General features: G+C 40.2%; 1 protein-coding gene across 9 annotated transcripts in view; it reads left to right on the top strand.

Annotated features, from left to right (window-relative positions):
- The window catches only part of LOC110501280 (collagen alpha-1(XVIII) chain), a 177,229-nt gene that overhangs the window by 134,280 nt on the left and 23,634 nt on the right, over positions 1-19,315 (top strand). For all 9 annotated transcript variants that reach the window (XM_090215271.1, XM_090215270.1, XM_021578715.3 and 6 more), the window contains 7 exons: positions 4,271-4,402; positions 10,129-10,200; positions 10,316-10,342; positions 10,512-10,610; positions 11,015-11,041; positions 11,332-11,421; positions 12,101-12,133. In XM_090215271.1, the coding sequence (XP_090071397.1) occupies positions 4,271-4,402; positions 10,129-10,200; positions 10,316-10,342; positions 10,512-10,610; positions 11,015-11,041; positions 11,332-11,421; positions 12,101-12,133 (480 nt within the window). The remainder of the gene's footprint in view (positions 1-4,270; positions 4,403-10,128; positions 10,201-10,315; positions 10,343-10,511; positions 10,611-11,014; positions 11,042-11,331; positions 11,422-12,100; positions 12,134-19,315) is intronic.

Below are 19,315 nucleotides of genomic sequence, written 5' to 3'. Positions count from 1 at the left end.
CTCTGTCAGGTTGGATGGGGTTCATCGCTGCACAGCTATTTTCAGGTCTCTTAAGAGATGTTCGATCAAGTTTAATTACGGGTTCTGGCTGGGCCACTCAAGGACATTCAGAGACTTGTCCCGAAGCCACTCCTGCGTTGTCTTGGCTGTGTGCTTACGGTCGTTGTCCTGTTGGAAGGTGAACCTTTGCCCCAGTCTGAGGTCCTGAGCGCTCTGGAGCAGGTTTTCATCAAGGATATCTGTACTTTTCTCCATTCATCTTTCCCTCAATCCGACTACTCTCCCAGTCCCTGCCCTCCCACAGCATGATGCTGCCAACACCACGCTTCACCATAGGGATGGTGCCAGGTTTTCTCCAGACTTGACGCTTGTCATTCAGGCCAAAGAGTTCAATCTTGGTTTCTTCAAACCAGATAATCTTGTTTCTCATGGTCTGAGAGTTCCTTAAGTGCCTTTTGGCAAACTCCAAGTGGGCTGTCACGTGCCTTTTTACTTAGGAGTGGCCTGATTGGCCATAAAGGCCTGATTGGTGGAGTGCTGCAGTGATGGTTGTTCTTCTGGAAGGTTCTCCCATCTCCACAGAGGAACTCTGGACAGAGCCCCAGAACCATCTGGCTGAGGGGACTTTTCTCTAGGTTAATCTCTTTGTAGGTGAGGGCTTTGTGGTGGAATGTGTGGGCATCGCAACCTTTTAGGATTTTGAAAAGGCCCTTCTCCCCCAATTGCTCAGTTTGGCCGTGCAGCCAGCTCTAGGAAGAGTCTTCGTGGTTCCAAACTTCTTCCAATTAAGAATGTTCTCCCGAGTGGTCTAAGACACTGCGTCTCAGTGCAAGAGGCGACACTGCAGTACCTGGTTCAAATCCAGGGTGCATCACATAGGGTCATGATTGGGAGTCCCATTGGGTGGCACACATTTGGCCCGGCATCGTCTGGTTTTGGCCGGGGTAGGCCGTCATGTGTTCTTAACCTGATGACGGGTTAGGGTTCCCTTTTGGGAACGACCCCTCCCACGTTCAGCTGGAACGTGGCGCATGGAACGCAAAAATATTCTTAGAAATATTTAACCTCCACACATTAACAAGTCCAATACCTCAAATGAAAGATAAACATCTTGTTCATCTACCCAGCATGTCAGATTTGTTAAATGTTTTACGGCGAAAACACACCACATATTTATATTAGACCACCACCGAAACGAAGACAAGAGGCAGCCATTTTGTCCCAGAAAATATAAAATTATAAAAGCAGGATTAAAAAATAAATCATTCACTAACCTTTTGAAAATCTTCATCAGATGACAGTAATAGGACATGTTACACAGTACTTTTTTCTTTTTTTTTCAATAATATGCCATTTATATCCATAAATGTCCATTTACATTGAATTCATGTTCAGAAAATACTCAAAAATGTCTGCAGAAAATATAGGTAGCGCCGCAAGATAACGTAAATAGACATCATAAACATTGACTAAATATACATGTTCTACATATAGTTAGAAAGATACACTGCTTCTTAATGCAATCGCTTTGTTACATTTCTTTTTAACGTTACAGAAATCGCTCACTATTCAATATTCTGAGACGGCGCTCAGATATAAGCAATATTTCTCCGCTATGTTGGAGTCAACAGAAACACACAATTTCAGCATAAATATTCCCTTACCTTTGATGGTCTTCGTTCAGAATGTACTGGAAGGGTTCATACTTACCCAAAACATTGTTTGGTTTCAAGTCTTGTGTCTTTGTATTAGCATCTGCTAACAATATCAGCTGAAATGCACCCAAAATGTCCTCTGGTCCGGAAAAGTTGCGTATCAAAACTTCAAAATTACATATTATATGTTGACTAAACAGGTCAAACTAAGTGCAGAATCAAGCTTTAGGATGTTCTAAACATACAAAACAATTTTCAATTCAACCGGTCATTGTTAGTTCTCCTCCGGAGTGCTGGAACAAAGGAATGGCTGGGACCAATTCGCGCCCTAACGCACAGGTATTTTCTCGCGGCACTCACTCAATTCACTCCCATAGGGCCAATTCTCGCGGGATTTGAACGATTAAACGCTCTACTGAATGAGGACATCTAGTGGAAGACATAGAAAGTGTCCCCAGATCCATAGCTGGTTGGGAAGGGTGGGGGAGATCATGTCAAAGTTCCCCCAACTTTCATGACCACAAAACTAGTTTGGAAGAATGCCTGCCCTGTGAGTTCTGCTATACTTACAGACATAATTCCAATGGTTTTAGAAGCTTTAGAGTGTTTTCTATCCAATAATAATTATATGCATATATTAGCAATTTTTGACAGATTTTCTTTCAGTTTACTATGGGCACGCAATTCCTCCAAAGGGGGCAGTATTCTGCCTAGCCTTCTTAACTGACTTGCCTAGTTAAATAAAGGTTAACACCAAAAAAAGACATATATATATATATATATATATATATATATATATATATATATATACATATATATATATATATAATATGACGGAGCCCACTGTGTTCTTGGGGATCCATTGTATCATTGTATTATCCATTGTAAAATAAAGCTGAAATGTAACAAAATGTACATACAGGGAAGGGGTCTGAGTACTTTCCGAATGCACTGTATCTTCAGAAGTAAGACAAATCCTGTTTGTGTAGCCTACTGATTGCATAAACAATTTCACAAATTTGGCTCTTTTTAAGATTTGCTATGATAAAGGATTTACTTTTTTTTTAACAGCTTCTCTGTTATTATTTACACGTTATTTTGTGTTATTTACACTGTTCAAGTTGTCCAAAAAATTATATTTATAGTCATATTAACACTCCTTTTTCCTTCTTGTTCTTATTATTATAATTATTATTATTTAACCATCATCGTGCTGTAGGCCTTGGACCGCATCCAGTTTATTTCTAAATACCGTAACTTATTTAGGCCTATATTTCAGTATTTATATAGGCTACTGTATCAATCAATCATTCATTTGTTCACGTCATCACACAGCGTACGAGTCATTCATGATTTGAAATGCAATCAAGCATTTTAGTTTTAAAATATAATAACAAAGCGACCTTGAATAGGCTAATTAGCGTAAACAATAAATACACCGTTACATGACAGCAATTGTATTCACAAATACATGCAACTCTTTTTAGTCTGCTGAAATAAAGACTTTCCAAAAAAAGGCATTACAACAGGCTCTCTGGTATGCATATAATTTATTTTGCGTTGTTTACATTGTTCCAAATGGTCAGAAGAATTACAGTATATTGCAATTGAACAGCACCTGTTTTTAAATTTTTCTGACACATGCGTTATTGTGTTCGGAGTATATAACCAATTTATTGATGTGACTATGATATGCTATAGGTCAGGGCCTATTGGTCACGTGCATGCAATTCATACATGTGTCACTAAAGAGAGCAAGGATTTCGGGTGATTTCAGTAACAGAACTTTCAGTCAGAAATCGCTGTAATTATATGGCAGCTTCAGTAACATGGACAGCGCAATAAACACTGTCGATGTTCTGCTCTGGTCGCCTGAGCAGGGAGGAAAGACAACGGGTGCTAGTCACACAGTCACTCGCTGTAAAAAATAAAAATACACAGCACAGCAAGTCTGAGCCCAGCCCGGCACAAATCAATTGTAGTCGGACTCGCTGTACTCATTTGTGTGTCTTAATTATTTAATCAAACAGTTATCTTAAAGCGTCAGACAAACTCAGTGCATATAGTTGTCTATATATAGTGTCTATATATGGAAAAATACACATTTAGCATTTTTGACTAATCGATTGATTGAAAGAACAGACAACTTTTTCCGACTAAGGTTTTGTTGTCTGGGACAGTCCTAATGATCTCTAAGTCATGTTTCAGGCTAGGGGACTATTTCAACTGTCCTATGACTGTATCTGCAGTTGGTCAGTTTCTCCTAATGTTGCTTAGATTGCCCTACAATGTGATTAATACCTGTGTGAAGTGTGTCCTACTAGTACACTCTTAGAAAAGAAGGCGCTATCTAGAACCTAAAAGGATTGTTTGGCTGTCCCCAAGAGAACCCTTCGAATAAATATTTATTTCCACAGAGGGTTCTACATGGAACTCAAAAGGGTTCTACCTTGAACCAAAAAGGGTTCTACCTGGAACTAAAAATAGTTATCTATGGGGACAGCCAAAGAACCCTTTTTGAACCCTTTTTTTCAAAGAGTGTAGTGTGTGGATTGGATGGCTCATCAATATGATAATGACTGTTTTTTAATCTTGACCTTCATCCTATTCCACAGGGCGCACAGGGATTGACTGGTATCCCTGGTCAGCCAGGACTGGGCGGATTGGCTGGCCTTCCTGGACCAATGGGACCAGTGGGACAACCCGGGCCACCAGGACCCCCCGGACCAAGCTATCACGCTGGCTTTGTGAGTCCCCATGAGAGATGGGTTTCCTTATCTCAATGGTCTTTACGATGCATGATTACAAATGCCCAATGTTAAAACTGAGTGTTTCTAAGTATCACAAGAATCTCACTAGCTTGTCAAATGAGCTGTAAACATTACCCAGTGTTAAACGATTGCTGCATCAACATTCATATTTACATTTTATTGATCAGTTTTAGTTCAACAATAGTTTTTGGTAGTGATGCACCGATATGACATTTTTTGGCCGATACCGATTACCAATATTTTCCTTGACAAAAAAAAACAATGCCGATAACCGATATTCAAAATTTTAGCTGCCTTTTAAGCATTCTAGTACAGTTAAATAGTTAACACACACACATGGACGCAGTGGTCTAAGGCACTGTATCTCAGTGTAAGAGGCATCACTACAGTCCCTGGTTCAAATCCAGGCTGTATCACATCCGGCTGTGATTGGTAGCGCACAATTGGCCCGGCGTCGTCCGGGTTTGGCCGGGGTAGGCCGTCATTGTAAATCAGAATTTGTTCTTAACTGACTTGCCTAGTTAAATAAAGGTTACACACACACAAACAAACACTGACCAAAAAGTTATTTTGTTGCCATTTATGTATTTACCAGTAAAACATAATCTAAACCTATTTCTTGAATTTACTTGCTGTCCTGTTTCATTGGTCATTTGTTCCGTTGTTTCATTCTCAACCAGGATTTCTATGGAACACCGTTTGGGTCTTTGCTAAGGAACGCCATTTGGGTCTTTGCGTGTCAAAAAAGATAACAACACAATTTGACGTGTCATATAAGCTTGTTGACCAATCAGGACCTGAATATGACTGCACGTCACAAAACCATTTAATGCATTCATAAAAATTGTACGTAGTTATTACACATTGATTACACTATCACTCATATTTCATATGTCACAACAATTAATCTATAGGTATGCTATGATGCTGGTAAAGTTGTTTCACACACCTACAGTGCTGGACATGAAATTTGCTTTTTGCAGACTTTTTGCAGACTTTTTTTCAGCTTTGACAGCGCTACTGTATGTTTTTGACACGCAAAGACCCAAATGGAGTTTCATAGTATGTATGTCGTGAAGCTAATAGCTGTGACACTATTACTGTGTAACTCCGGTAGGGCAACATCTGAAAAATAGCACACTTGGTAGTGTGTACCAGTGCTCAACCAGTCGGCGAAAGCATTTGTGGCTCTAATGTGGTTATACATTTGGCAGGAGGTTAAGAAGTGCAGCTCACTTTCCACCTAATTTTGTGGACAGTAGGCACATATCCTGTCTTCTCTTCAGAGACAGGTCTGCCTATGGTGACCTCACTCAGTAGCAAGGCTATGATCAATGAGTCTGTACACAGTCAAGTATTTTCTAATTTTGGGTCAGTCACAGTGGTCAGGTATTATGCCACTGTGTACTTTCTGTTTAGGGTCAGATAGCATTCCAATTTGCTCTGTGTTTTGGTTGATTCTTTCTTGTGTGTCAAATAGTTATCTTGTTGCTTTCTCATAATTTGGTTGTGTCTAATTGTGTTGCTGGCATGGGGGTCTGTTTGTGTTTGAACAGAGCCCCAGAACCATCTAGCTGAGGGGGCTTTTCTTTAGGTTAATCTCTTTGTAGGTGAGGCCTTTGTGGTGGAATGTGTAGGCATCGCAACCTTTTAGGTGGTTATAGAATTTGACAGCTCTTTTCTGGATTTTGATAACTAGCGGGTATAGTCCTAATTCTGCTTTACATGCATTGTTTGGGGTTTTGCGTTGTATATTTTTGCAGAATTCCAATTCGGTGTTTGTCCCATTTTGTGAATTATTGGTTGGTGAGTAGACCCCAGACCTCACAACCATAGAGAAATGGGTTCTTTAACTGGTTTAAGTATTTTTAGCCAGATCGTAATTGGAACGTTGAGTTTTATTTTCCTTTTGATGGCATAGAAGGCTCTACTTGCCTTGTCTCTTAGATCTTTCACAGCCTTGTGGAAGTAACCTGTGGTGTTGATGTTTAGGCTGGTGTAGATATACTTATTTGTGTGCTCTAGGGCAACAGTGTCTAGATAGAATTTGTATTTGTTGTCCTGGCAAATTGTCTTGTTTTGGCAGATCATTTTTTGGGGCTTACTGAGATTCACTATCAGAGCCCAAGTCTGACAGAATCTGTGCAGAAGACGTAGGTGCCACTGTAGACCCACCATGGTTGGGACAGAAGCACCAGATCATCAACAAACAGTAGACATTTGATTTCCGAGTCCAGTTGGGTGAGACTGGGTGCTGCAGACTGATCTAGTGCCCTCGACAATTCATTGATATACATGTTGACATGTGTGGGGCTCAAGCTGCGTCCCTGTCTCACCCCGCGGCCCTAAGGAAATAAATGAGTTTTTTTTTGCCAATATTAACCACACACTTGTTGTTTGTGGACAGAAAACCATGCCAAATTGAGTAAAAAGCTTCTTTAAAATCAACAAAGCATGAGATGATGATGATTTTGTTTTGGTTTGTTTGTCAATTGGTGCGCAGGGTGTATACGTGGTCTGTATTTTGGTAAGGACACTGAGGACATTTTGGAGTCTGCTGTTGATACTGCAGACATTTTTTTTAGATTACTGTTGACACAGACTCCACAATAATTATTGGGGTCAAATTTGTCTGCACTTTTGTGGATTGGGGTGACCAGATCTTGGTTCCAAATATTGGGGAAGATCCTAGAGTTGAGGATAATTTTGTGAAGGTTTGTTTTTGTTCTTGGTTCTTTGTTATATGGACAACAAAGTTGGAGAAGTGGTTTATCCATACATCTACATTTTTGGATAGGTAGCTCGTTTGTTTAGTGTGTTCCAAATTTCCCAGAATGGATTTGATTCTATGGATTCTTCAATCACATTGAGCTGTTTTCTGACATGCTGATCCTTAATTTTTCTTAGTGTGTTTTTGGAATGCTTTAGTTTTTCCTCATAGTGAAGGCGTAAACTAAGATTATTATTGAGTTAGTTAGTAAATAAATAATTAAACCTATTTGTGTATTGCTGATTCATCAATGAGGTTAGGGTTCTTGCAGATATCAAGGAGTATGCGACATTCAGAAGAGACTGATATGAGGTAATAATAATTAATTATTGACTGTTATTGATGTACGAGATCCCTATATATCCTTAGAGTTTAAGTCGGGAGATAGTAACTCGTTAACTTCTTGCTCCTACCTGAGACGCAGATGTCTCATCTAGACACCTGGAAATGCAAATGCGCTACGCTAAATGCTAAATGTACTCGTTAAAACTCAAACGTTCATTAAAACACACATGCAGGGTATTGAATTAAAGCTACACTCGTTGTGAATCTAGCCAACAAGTCAGATTTTTAAAATGCTTTTCGGCGAAAGCATGAGAAGCTATTATCTGATAGCATGCAACACCCCAATATACCTGAAGGGGACGTAAACAAAATAATTAGGGTAGCCGGCGCTACACAAAACGCAGAAATAAAATATAAAACATTCATTACCTTTGATGATATTCTTTGTTGGCACTCCTATATGTTCCATAAACATCACAATTGGGTATTTTTCCCGATTAAATCCGTCCATGTATGCCCAAAATATCCATTTGTATAGCCTGTCTGGTTCAGGAAAAAAGCTCCCTTCCAACACGCAACGTCATTTTTTAAAATTATATAAGTTGCCTATATTCTTTGACAAAACACTTCAACCTACTTTTGTAACCAAACTTTAGTTATTTGTAAACGTTAATAAGCGATCAAATTGATCACTGGGCGATCTTTATTCAATAGCAGCTACTCAAGAAAACGATGTCCTTTGTCTCTCTTAAAAAATCGATTGCTGTATGCTGGACGAAATGAAGGATCTATTTGTCATTACACAAAGGATTTTTGTCAATGAAAATGACGTTTTTGACATCGTGTGGAAGTTGTAGGAACTGCAAGCTCCCTGCTATATATTTTTGCTTGCAATAAACAATTCAGAGACTGGCGGATTAATACTTTTCTGTGGTTTTTGTGACCAGGTTTTTCTTGGGATTTCGCTTGCTGTTCACGTTCTGTTATAGTCACAGACATTATTTAACCAGTTTCAGAAACGTCAGAGTGTTTTCTATCCACACATACTAATCATATGCATATACTATATTCCTGGCATGAGTAGCAGGACGCTGAAATGTTGCGCGATTTTGAACAGAATGTTCGAAAAAGTAGGGGGTAGACTGAAGAGGTTTTAACCTCAACAACTTTTCCCGTGGTGCCCCAAATTGCTAATTAGTTAATTGTTACATGATTAATTTAATCGAGTAACAATTAAACATTGTTAGTTGATAAAATAAATAACAGTGATCAGATGAATGATTGTCACGACACATCAAACCGTAAATTTAAAGCATAATCTATATATGGAAAAATACATGCTTAAACATTTTGGCAAAAGAACAAGACAACTTTTGGTAGACCAAGATTTATTTTTAGCCGGGGACAGTCCTACTCTCTCATGAGTTGTTCATTGTCGCACCTTAGCTTTCTCACTTCCTTCAGCACTCTCCCCTCCTCCTTCAGCTGGGCTGTTTTTCCCTATCCCTCCTGTTGGAATTTTGTCACCACTGTCCAGAGTGCAGACATTACTCTCCATCTTCTGCTCTCTGGGTCTGGTTGAGGGGGGGTTGTTGTGCTGGTATGTTGGGGTCTGTACTGCCTGTAATGTGTTGAATTGCTGTTTGAGCTCTACCAGCTCGATCTCCAGCTGGGTGAATTTATCCCTAATATTAATGCAGGAGCAGTGCTGTGGGTGCTGACTCTCCTATTGGGGTTGCTTATCTGTCTGAGGAGGGGGTGTCATCTCTCTTGTTCGTGATGGGGGGTCGTCACCAGGGGTGAGATTCTCATACTGTGCTCTCTCTTTGATCTTGTAAAAGTCCTGCTAAAAAGGTTTGAGGTTTCCATTCACCATTACCATTCCAGACTTGTACAGGCTGTCTCGATGTCCTCAATGTGCAGTATTCTGAGTTTCCACCCTGGGTTAATACCCTTTCTCATGACAGAGGGTTAGTGTGCTCTTATTGTCCTGTGCCATGCCAGGGGCTCGTCTGTGTGGAATATGAGGTTGCTTACGTTCCCATTCTTGTAACAGTCAGCAAATTGTGTCTCTGGAGGGGCTTAGTCTTTGTACTTTTTACGTGCATGATAATTTTTTTATGTGGGGAACTGCACATTGATGGCCTCTGCATAAGGGTGTGAGGCCTCTTCATTTGGGTTGGGATTGTGTTCAGCTGGCATATTTATATTCAAGGGCATTCACACCTCTCACTTCGCACCTCAATGAAAATGGACGTTGCTGCCAGGATGTCTGTCCTGTCCTAACTAAGCATTTGAGTCTTTATATAGTAAGGTATCTTATAGTCTTTCTCTTACTTCTTGGCCTTGGAAGTAGCTCTCAGTTGTAGGTTTGGTGGTATTTTTAGTTTTTTTTCTGTGCTTTTTCTGCTGGTTGTTGTTTTTCTGGGTGGCCCTTGGCAATTTTTGGTAATAATATGTTTGTCCAAATTCAAGGTTGTTCGCTTGAATTTTCTCTTTGGATTGAAGGTTCTGTTGTAAAGGGCAGTTTCCTGAGTAAGTCCATGCGAAAAAATCCAGGTTTATCACACAAATTTCTGGAAAAAGTTAATGAGCTCATGACCTCTGTCTCTCTGTCTCCTTCCTTCCTATCCCTATGTGTGTGAAGGATGACATGGAAGGCTCTGGTGTGGGAGTGGCCAATGGGGTTCCTGGAGCCCGAGGGCCAGACGGGCGACAGGTGGGTGTCCTCTGCAGCTGGCATTCAATTTTAGCTACAATATATACTGTATGTTTTGATTCTGCCATTTTAATAGATTCTCTCACTGATTCCACTTTATTCTGTTCACTTTCAGGGTACTACTGGCATCCCTGGCCTACCGGTATGAGCTTTACTTTGGTATAATTTCATATAATTTCATCAAGAAAAAATACAAATCATTAAATAAAAAGTTTAGACACCAATACAATGCAATCCATCTCAATATTCTAACATTAATTCCTTGTGTGATCAGTTTCAATTTAACTTGTGGTTTGTATTTCACTCGTTAGGGAAAGCCTGGTATCCCTGGTGCTCCTGGCGAGATGGGAAATGAAGGACTACAAGGAAGAGATGGCCGACCAGGGTTGGACGGTTTCCCTGGACCTAATGTATGTCAGAACCTGCATCCCAGCCCCCCTCCTCAAAATATCTACATAAGGTTTCTGAGCCATGTAGTTAGCGTTAATTGGGAACACCAATTCAGGTCGGTCCTGGATACCTTCTGGTTGTGCAGGTTTTTCTCCTCCAGACTGAAGGTCATGATTAGCTGATTACATGTGACTGGTTTGTGGTGCAGCTGGGCTGAAGATGAACGCCTATCTAGATTTCATCTGTTTTTGCACACAAAGACAACGATTAAAAATCAAAGTGGGGGACAAGTTTGGGGTTCAATCTTCAGCAAGTCAGCTCAGAGAAGGAACTGAAATTGAATTTATGGACATCCTTTTTCTAAATAATGGACTTTTTCTCACAAATGTATGTTTTTCTGTTTGGTTCCCCTTTCATTTTCCAGGGACAAAAGGGGGACAGAGGAGAAAGAGTGAGTTTTTTCACGTTTTCCTAGAATTAAAATGTCATTCAAGGGACATAATAAAAGGACAATTACATGCCTAAAGCAAGACAATTCAACGCAGATATTGTGTACCAAAAATGGAACTAGCTACCAGGAAATCAATGTGTTTAGCAATTAATCATCAGGCGGATGAGAAAATCTCTGACCCTGTGTCAGTTATTAGGGGCAATTTCCACCTAGTCCCATGAAACATATGGATTCTATGCCAGCATTTCTTTGTCACTAAAGGCTCATGTTCTATACGGTCTGTTTTTTAGGGCGAAACTGGTCGCGATGGAAACGGACAGCCTGGACCACCAGGCCCACCCGGCCCACCAGGACAAATAATCTACCAGACCTCCAGCAGCGTAAGGCCTCCTCCCGAAACAACCCCTATAGCCCCTACCCACCTAGACACTAGCCCCTCTAGTCCCTACACCTCTAGAACCTACGCCTCTAGACCCTCACCCCTCTAGACCCTACCCCTCTTGCCCCATTCCCTCTAGAAACTTGTTATGATCTGAAAGGCTGGGATATTATCTGAAAGGCTTGGGCTCCCGAGTGGTGCAGCAGTCTAAGGCACTGCATCTCAGTGCAAGAGGCATCACTATAGTACCTGGTTCGAATCCAGGCTGTATCACATCTGGCCGTGATTGGAAGTCTCATAGGACGGTGCACTATTGGCCCAGCGTTGCCGGGGTTTGGCCGTAATAAGCCGTCATTGTAAATAAGAATTTGTTCTTAACTGACTTGCCTAGTTAAATAAAGGTTAAATAAAAAATGTTAAAATAAAAAAAGTAGCAGCAATATGTTACAACAACAAAATTCCTGGCAGATCAATTGGCAAGGTTTAGCTTCTAGCATATTGCTTATTTCTATCTGACTATTTTGTATCTACATGAAGTGCCTACGGGTGTGGGTTAGGGGTCTGGATATAAACATACCCATCCTTCTGCATGATCATCTTTAGCTCTACTGTATCTACACCTCCAACATGGATGGTTGAGTGTGCATTGATATTAAGCTGTTTAGTTGCTCTCTTTGCAGTATGATGGTGTCGTTGGAGGAGCTGGGCCCCAGGTAGGTGATTTGTCCTCTTTGAAAACTCTGTTACCATTGTGGTTCCAAGTTACTCCAATAGTCTTTAAAGCTTCTTTGATAAGACCTGCAGGACACTGCCTTTTGATACGACTAAGTGTTTAATTGATGAACTAGGTCATTTATTTTCCAAACTTGATTGCTCAGTTGCAGTAATTATTAGGGCTGTCAAACGATTTAAATATATAAATCGATTAATCACATGATTTTCTGTAGTACATTTGAGAATTTGCTCAAATTTGGTGCTAAAGAAAGATTTTTCCATTGGAAAAAGCAGTGCATTGAGTTACAGGCATACTATCCTTTGATTGTAAGAGACGGAAACACAAAATAATCTGTATCAGAAACGAAATACTCCCAATGTTTAAGTAGGCCAATCAATGTTCACAAACACATACTGTTAAAGCTTCAGCCATTCTAAATGAGTGTTCTCCCAATTTCCGATTGAAGGGTTGACTACAGGAAAACAATTATTTGCTCTAAGGATACAAAGAACATTCGAACCTGTCTAAAAATGTTATGAATTCCACAGAAAACAATAACAACAGGTCCCCCAGGTCTGAGTTCCTGCAATACAGCTATTAGATCTAGCCTAGGCTACTTCAACATGAACTAGTCCCAAGCTACTACTACTAGAATTGGAATAATTTGCTTAAAACCTTTGACATGAGAACTACAACAAAAACAGAAGCTAAATGGAATGGATGTCCTGTTCTTATTTACAATCATTGTGGGAAGTTATAGTTATATCAATAGGCATTCAGCCATGGCATTATAAACATTTGTTTGGTTAGATAGCATTAGCATAAATATCTAGCTACTTCTGTACAAATATGTTTTTGCTGTTATCTAAACAAACGCCTGGGAATGTGTTTATGGTTTAACTTTCTGTACGTTTTCCTTGAAAATTGTTGCTCAAAGCTGCGCGTGTATTCTATGTTTAAGAGACAGTAAGCACTACATAACAGCAGCTGCCACCGACTGCAGTGTCCATGTGTCCATTTTTTTTTACAGCAGAACATTTTATATGCATTATTAACTTGTAAAGAACATTGTCCTTGGTAATGTTATTAACATGTTAAGGTTGACAGCCCTAGTCATTATGCTTGATGTAATTTCATCAATGTTTGAAATCCAACCAGCGACTCAGTCAAAAGCCACAATTAAAAGGAGCCAATGACTATAAACTTGAAACTAGTGGTGGGCACCAACATTGATAATTCAATTTGATATCGATATGAGCGAGGCATATGTTGATATCGATTTATCCTTGCTGGATGCCTACACTATTATGTAAACGGTATACATGTGCCAGACACAAAATCCTCTCAACTAAGAAGCATACTTAACTGGCTGATGATGGGCCATCAACGGGCGTTACATTGTATTCAAACTGGTTGGGTAGGTTCTCAGATCATTCACACTTTCCCTAATGGGCAATCAGCTTGAAGTTTTCTAGACACTAAAGCGGTGAAATTGAAGTGTACACAGTTTCAATGTTATTTATTTAAGCCAATAGTTTCTGGAAAAAAGCAGCTGATATTGATATAGATTTTCCATATCGGTGCACATCACTACTTAAAACCTTGGGTCATAGTCATTCACACCAAATGGAAGAAAACAGACCGAAATACAAAGGGACTACCTGAATGTGTCCAATAAGTAATTTTGTTTTCTGTTGCAAAAGGGACCTTTATGAATACAACCACTGTATATGGTCCTCATTACACTTTGGAAGTGTAGCTTCTATAACAAAGGTTAAGCTACACATCTACGGAGATGGTAGTAACCTTCTGTTTCTATTTGTTGTAAGTAATTATTATATAACGCTATCGCTGACGTAGTGCAGTTTCTCTGAACACCCCGCAGAGGCTGAGTTTGCCCCCCTCCCACGCTTCCTACCGTTAGGGTATCAGATCACACTCCTAAAACTAAATGCAATCTTCAATCGATCACTGCCCGCACCCGCCCGTCACTACTCTGGACAGTTCTGACTTAGAATATGTGGACAACTATAAATACCTAGGCTAGTCTGAAAACTCTCCTTCCAGACTCACATTAAGCATCTCCAATCCAAAGTTAAATCGGCTTCCTAATTCGCAACAAAGCCTTTTTTTTAACCTTTATTTAACTAGGCAAGTCAGTTAAGAACAAATTCTTATTTTCAATGACGTCCTAGGAACAGTGGGTTAACTGGGGCAGAACGACAGATGTACCTTGTCAGTTCGGGGATTTGAACTTGCAACCTTCCGGTTACTAGTCCAACGCTCTAACCACTAGGCTACCCTGCCGCAAAAATCACTGAAGTTGGAGACTCATATCTCCCTCACTAACTTTAAGCGTCAGCTGTCAGGGCAGCTTACCAATCGCTGCAGCTGTACACAGCCCATCTGTAAATATCCCATCCAAACAACTACCTACCTCATCCCCATATTTGTTTTTGTTTTTCTGCTCTTTTGCACACCAGTATTTCTACTTGCACATCCTCGTCTTCACATCTATCACTCCAGTGTTAATTGCTAAATTGTAATTACTTCGCCACTATTGGCCTATTTATTGCCTGACCTCCTTACTGAATTTGCACACACTGGATACAGATTTTTCTATTGCGTTATTGACTTTACATTTGTTTATCCCATGTGTAACTCTGTGTTGTTGTTTTTGTCGCACTGCTTTGCTTTATCTTGGCCAGGTCGCAGTTGTAAATTAGAACTTGTTCTCAACTGGCCTACCTGGTTAAATAAAGGTGAAATAAAAACATTTTAAAATTATGTGGCGCTAGTGCTTGTAGTAGCATATAGCTTTGCTTTAATGGATACATGTTTTGTTTTTTTGGTCATTATTTTCTCATGTTAAGCCTAACGTTTATGTTTCACGAAGCTATAGACCTCTGCTATTGAGAATGCTGGCTGGTGGCAATACTTAATTAAAGTGGCATGTTTAAACATTGCAGATTGTAAATTGAATTTTCGATGCAACAGTATTAGAGGTCGACCAGCTATGATTTTTCAACGCCGATACCGATACCGATTATTGGAGGACCAAAAAATACCGATACCGATTAATCGGTCGATTTTTTAAAATGTATTATTGATTTATTTGTAATAATGACAATTACAACAATACTGAATGAACACGTATTTTAACTTAATATAATACATCAATAAAATCAATTTAGCCTCAAGTAAATAACGAAACATGTTCAATTTGGTTTAAGTCATGCAAAAACAAAGTGTTGGAGAATAAAGTAAAAGTGCAATATGTGCTATGTAAGAAAGCTAACGTTTCAGTTCCTTGCTCAGAACATGAGAACATATGAAAGCTGGTGGTTCCTAAAAACATGAGTCTTCAATATTCCCAGGTATGAAGTTTTAGGTTGTAGTTATTATAGGAATTATAGGACTATTTCCGTCTATACCATTTGTATTTCATTACACTTTGGATGTTCATTAACCTTTGGATGTTCTTATAGGCACTTTAGTATTGCCAGTGTAACAGTATAGCTTCCGTGCTTCTCCTCGCTCCTACCTGGGCTCGAACTAGGAACACATCGACAATAGCCATTTCACTTCGGTTACACCAGCCTAATCTCGGGAGTTGATAGGCTTGAAGTCATAAACAGCGCAATGCTTGATGCACAACGAAGAGCTGCTGGCAAAACGCATGAAAGTGCTGTTTGAATTAATGTTTACGCGCCTGCTTCTGCCTACCACCGCTCAGTCAGATACTTAGATACTTGTATGCTTGTATGCTCAGTCAGATTATATGCAACGCAGGACACGCTAGATAATATCTAGTAATATCATCAACCATGTGTAGTTAACTAGTGATTATGATTGATTGTTTTTTATAAGATAAGTTTAATGCTAGCTAGCAACTTACCTTGGCTTAATGCATTCCCGTAACAGGCAGTCTCCTTGTGGAGTGCAACGAGAGAGAGGCAGGTCGTTATTGCGTTGGACGAGTCAACTGTAAGGTTGCAAGATTGGATCCCCCGAGCTGACAAGGTGAAAATCTGAGGCAGTTAACCCACCGTTCCTAGGCCGTCATTGAAAATAAGAATGTGTTCTTAACTGACTTGCTTAGTTAAATAAAGGTATAAAAAAAAATATGGGCAAATCGGCTCCCAAAAATAACGATTTCCGATTGTTATGAAAACTTGAAATCGGCCCTAATTAATCGGCCATTCCGATTAGTCGGTCGACCTCTAAACAGTATACTAATCAGTAACCAATAGATTTGTTTTATTTTATGTACAACTGTCCTGTAGGCCTACAGCCTACTTTAGCCTTCCTCGCGTTCTCTCCGAGCTTGAATAGAAAGACTGTGCTGTATAAAACCAGTCTATTAATGTCAAATAGTACAATCAGTCAACCGTCAAAATAATATCTTACTAGGGATTGTTTAATTATGCAGACAATGCAGTCTAGCCTCTTTGCCTATCTTTAGCTATACAGTGCATTCGGAAAGTATTCAGACTCCTTTCCTTTTTCCACATTTTGTTACAGCCTTATTCGAAAATTGATTAAATGCATGGTTTTGAAATCGAGCTCAAATGCATCCTGTTTCCAATGATCATCCTTGAGATGTTTATAGATCTTGGAGTCCACCTGTGATAAATTCAATTGATTGCACATGATTTGGAAAGGCACACCTGTCTATATAAGGTCCCACAGTTGACAGTGCATGTCAGAGCAAAAACCAAGCCATGAAGTCTACGGAGTGCCGAGACAGGATCGTGTCGAGGCACAGATCTGGGGAAGGGTATCAAAAAATGTCAGCAGCATTGAAGGTTCCCCAAGAACACAGTGGCCTCCATTCTTAAATGGAATAAGTTTGGAACCACCAAGACACTTCCTAGAGCTGGCCGCCTGGCCAAACTGAGAAATCGGGGACAACGGCCTTGGTCAGAGAGGGAACCCGATGGTTACTCTGATTGAGAATTCTTCTGTGGAGATGGGAGAAGCTTCCAGAACGACAACCATCTCTGCAGCACTCCACCAATCAGGCCAGACGGAAGCCACTCCTCAGTAAAAGGCACAAGACAGCCCGCTTGGAGTTGGCAAAAAGGCACCTAAAGGACTCTGATCATGACAAACAATATTCTCTGGTCTGATAAAACCAATATTGAACTCTTTGGCCTGAATGCCAAGCGTCACATCTGGAGCAAACCAGAACATAACATTGCTTACAAACAAACAATCACCAACAAGGACATGAGGGGGAACAGAGGATTAAATACACAACATGTAATTGATGGGGTTGTATCCAGGTGTGATACAAGACAAGACAAAAACCAAAGGAAAATGAAAAGAGGATCAGCGATGGCTAGAAAGTCGGTGACTTCGACCGCCGAACGTCACCCGAACAAGGAGAGGGACCAACTTCGGCGGAAGTCGTGACACTACGTGTGTCCTTTTAAAAATGTATGTTGTTCTGTCCTAGAGCTGTTCATGTCTAATGATGTTCGGTATTATGCCATTCTGTATTATGTTTTGTGTGGACCCCAGGAAGAGTAGCTGCTGCTTTTGCAACAGCTAATGGGGATCCTAATAAAATACCAAATACCAAAAAAAGTACTGAGTAAAGGGTCTGAACACTTGTGTAAATGTGGAAGTTCAGTTTTTATTTTCAATACATTTGCAAAAAAATCTAAACATCTGTTTTTGGTTTGTCATTATGGGGTATTGTGTGTAGATTTAATCTATCCGTCTCATCACTCGTAGGCTTACCAGTGTACAGTACACAGAAGTGGGGCCTCTCTTATGAGCGCCATTCGGTCTGGCAGTCATCAGCTTGGTTTTCTGGTAGAGGAAAAGGAGGTTCGGCCCTTTCAATAGAGCATGGCTCTCCATCCCTGTTACAGGAGAGCTACCCTCCTGTAGGTTTTTGCTCCAGCACTATTTGGAACTTACCCGATTTAGCTCTCCAGGAACAGGGTTGGATGGAATCAAGAAGAGGAGGAGCAAGCTTCCACCTGCCGTGGTGTTTTGTCAGTCGAGGTGGTAGCTTTGCTGATGTGATTATCTTCTGTAATTTAGCACAAGCTTGATCAGATAAAGCGTCTTTGTAGCCATGCTGGTTAAGTGTCCCTTGAATTCTAAATAAATCACTGACAGTGTCACGAGCAAAGCACCATCACGCCACCTCCTCCATGCTTCACGGTGGGAACCACACATGTGGAGATAATCCGTTCACCTACTCTGCGTCTCACAAAGACACGGCGGTTGGAACCAAAAATCTCAAATTTGGACTCAACATAACCAAAGGACAGATTTCCACAGGTCTAATGTCCATTGCTCATGTTTCTTGGCCCAAACAAGTCTCTTCTTCTTCTTTGTGGCCTTTAATTGTTGTTTCTTTGCAGCAATTCCACCGTGAAGGCCTGATTCACACAGTCGCTTCTGAACAGTTGATTTTGAGATGTGTCTGTTACTTGAACTCTGTGAAGCATTTATTTGGGCTGCAATTTCTAAGGATGGTATCTATAATGAACTTATCCTCTGCAGCAGAGGTAACTCTGGGTCTTCCTTTCCTGTGGTGGTCCTCATGAGAGCCAGTTTCATCATAGCGCTTGATGGTTTTTTGCAACAGGACTTTTCCGCATTGACTGACCTTCATGTCTTAAAGTAATGATGCTTTTTTGTTCTCTTTGCTTATTTGAGCTTTTCTTTCCATAATATGACTTGGTCTTTTACCAAATAGGGCTATCTTCTGTATACCACCCCTACCTTGTCACAGCACAACTGATTGGCTCGAATCCATTAATAAGGAAAGACATTCCACAAATTAACTCTGAAATGCATTCCAGGTGACCTCATAAAGCTGGATGAGAGAATGCCAAGAGTGTGCCAAGATGTCATCAAGGCAAAGGATGGCTACTTTGAAGAATATAAAATATATTTAGATTTGTTTAACACTTTTTGTGCTTACTACATGATTCCAAATGTGTTATTTCATAGTTTTGATGTCTTCACTATTATTCTACAATGTAGAAAAACGTAAAACTAAAGAAAAATCCTGGAATGAGTAGGTGTGACCAACTCTTGACTGGTACCGTTTATTAGGCGATGTAACGGTTTTCTTTAGGTGAAGGAGAGCCGGACCAAAATGCAGCGTGGTGGTTATTCATGATTCTTTAATAAAGAAAACTATACATGAATA

This window comes from Oncorhynchus mykiss, chromosome 22, assembly GCF_057628025.1.
Source record: "Oncorhynchus mykiss isolate SJ-2025 chromosome 22, ASM5762802v1, whole genome shotgun sequence".
NCBI lineage: Eukaryota > Metazoa > Chordata > Actinopteri > Salmoniformes > Salmonidae > Oncorhynchus > Oncorhynchus mykiss.
Note: the sequence above shows the minus strand (reverse complement) of the source record. Positions and strands in the feature narration are given on the sequence as shown.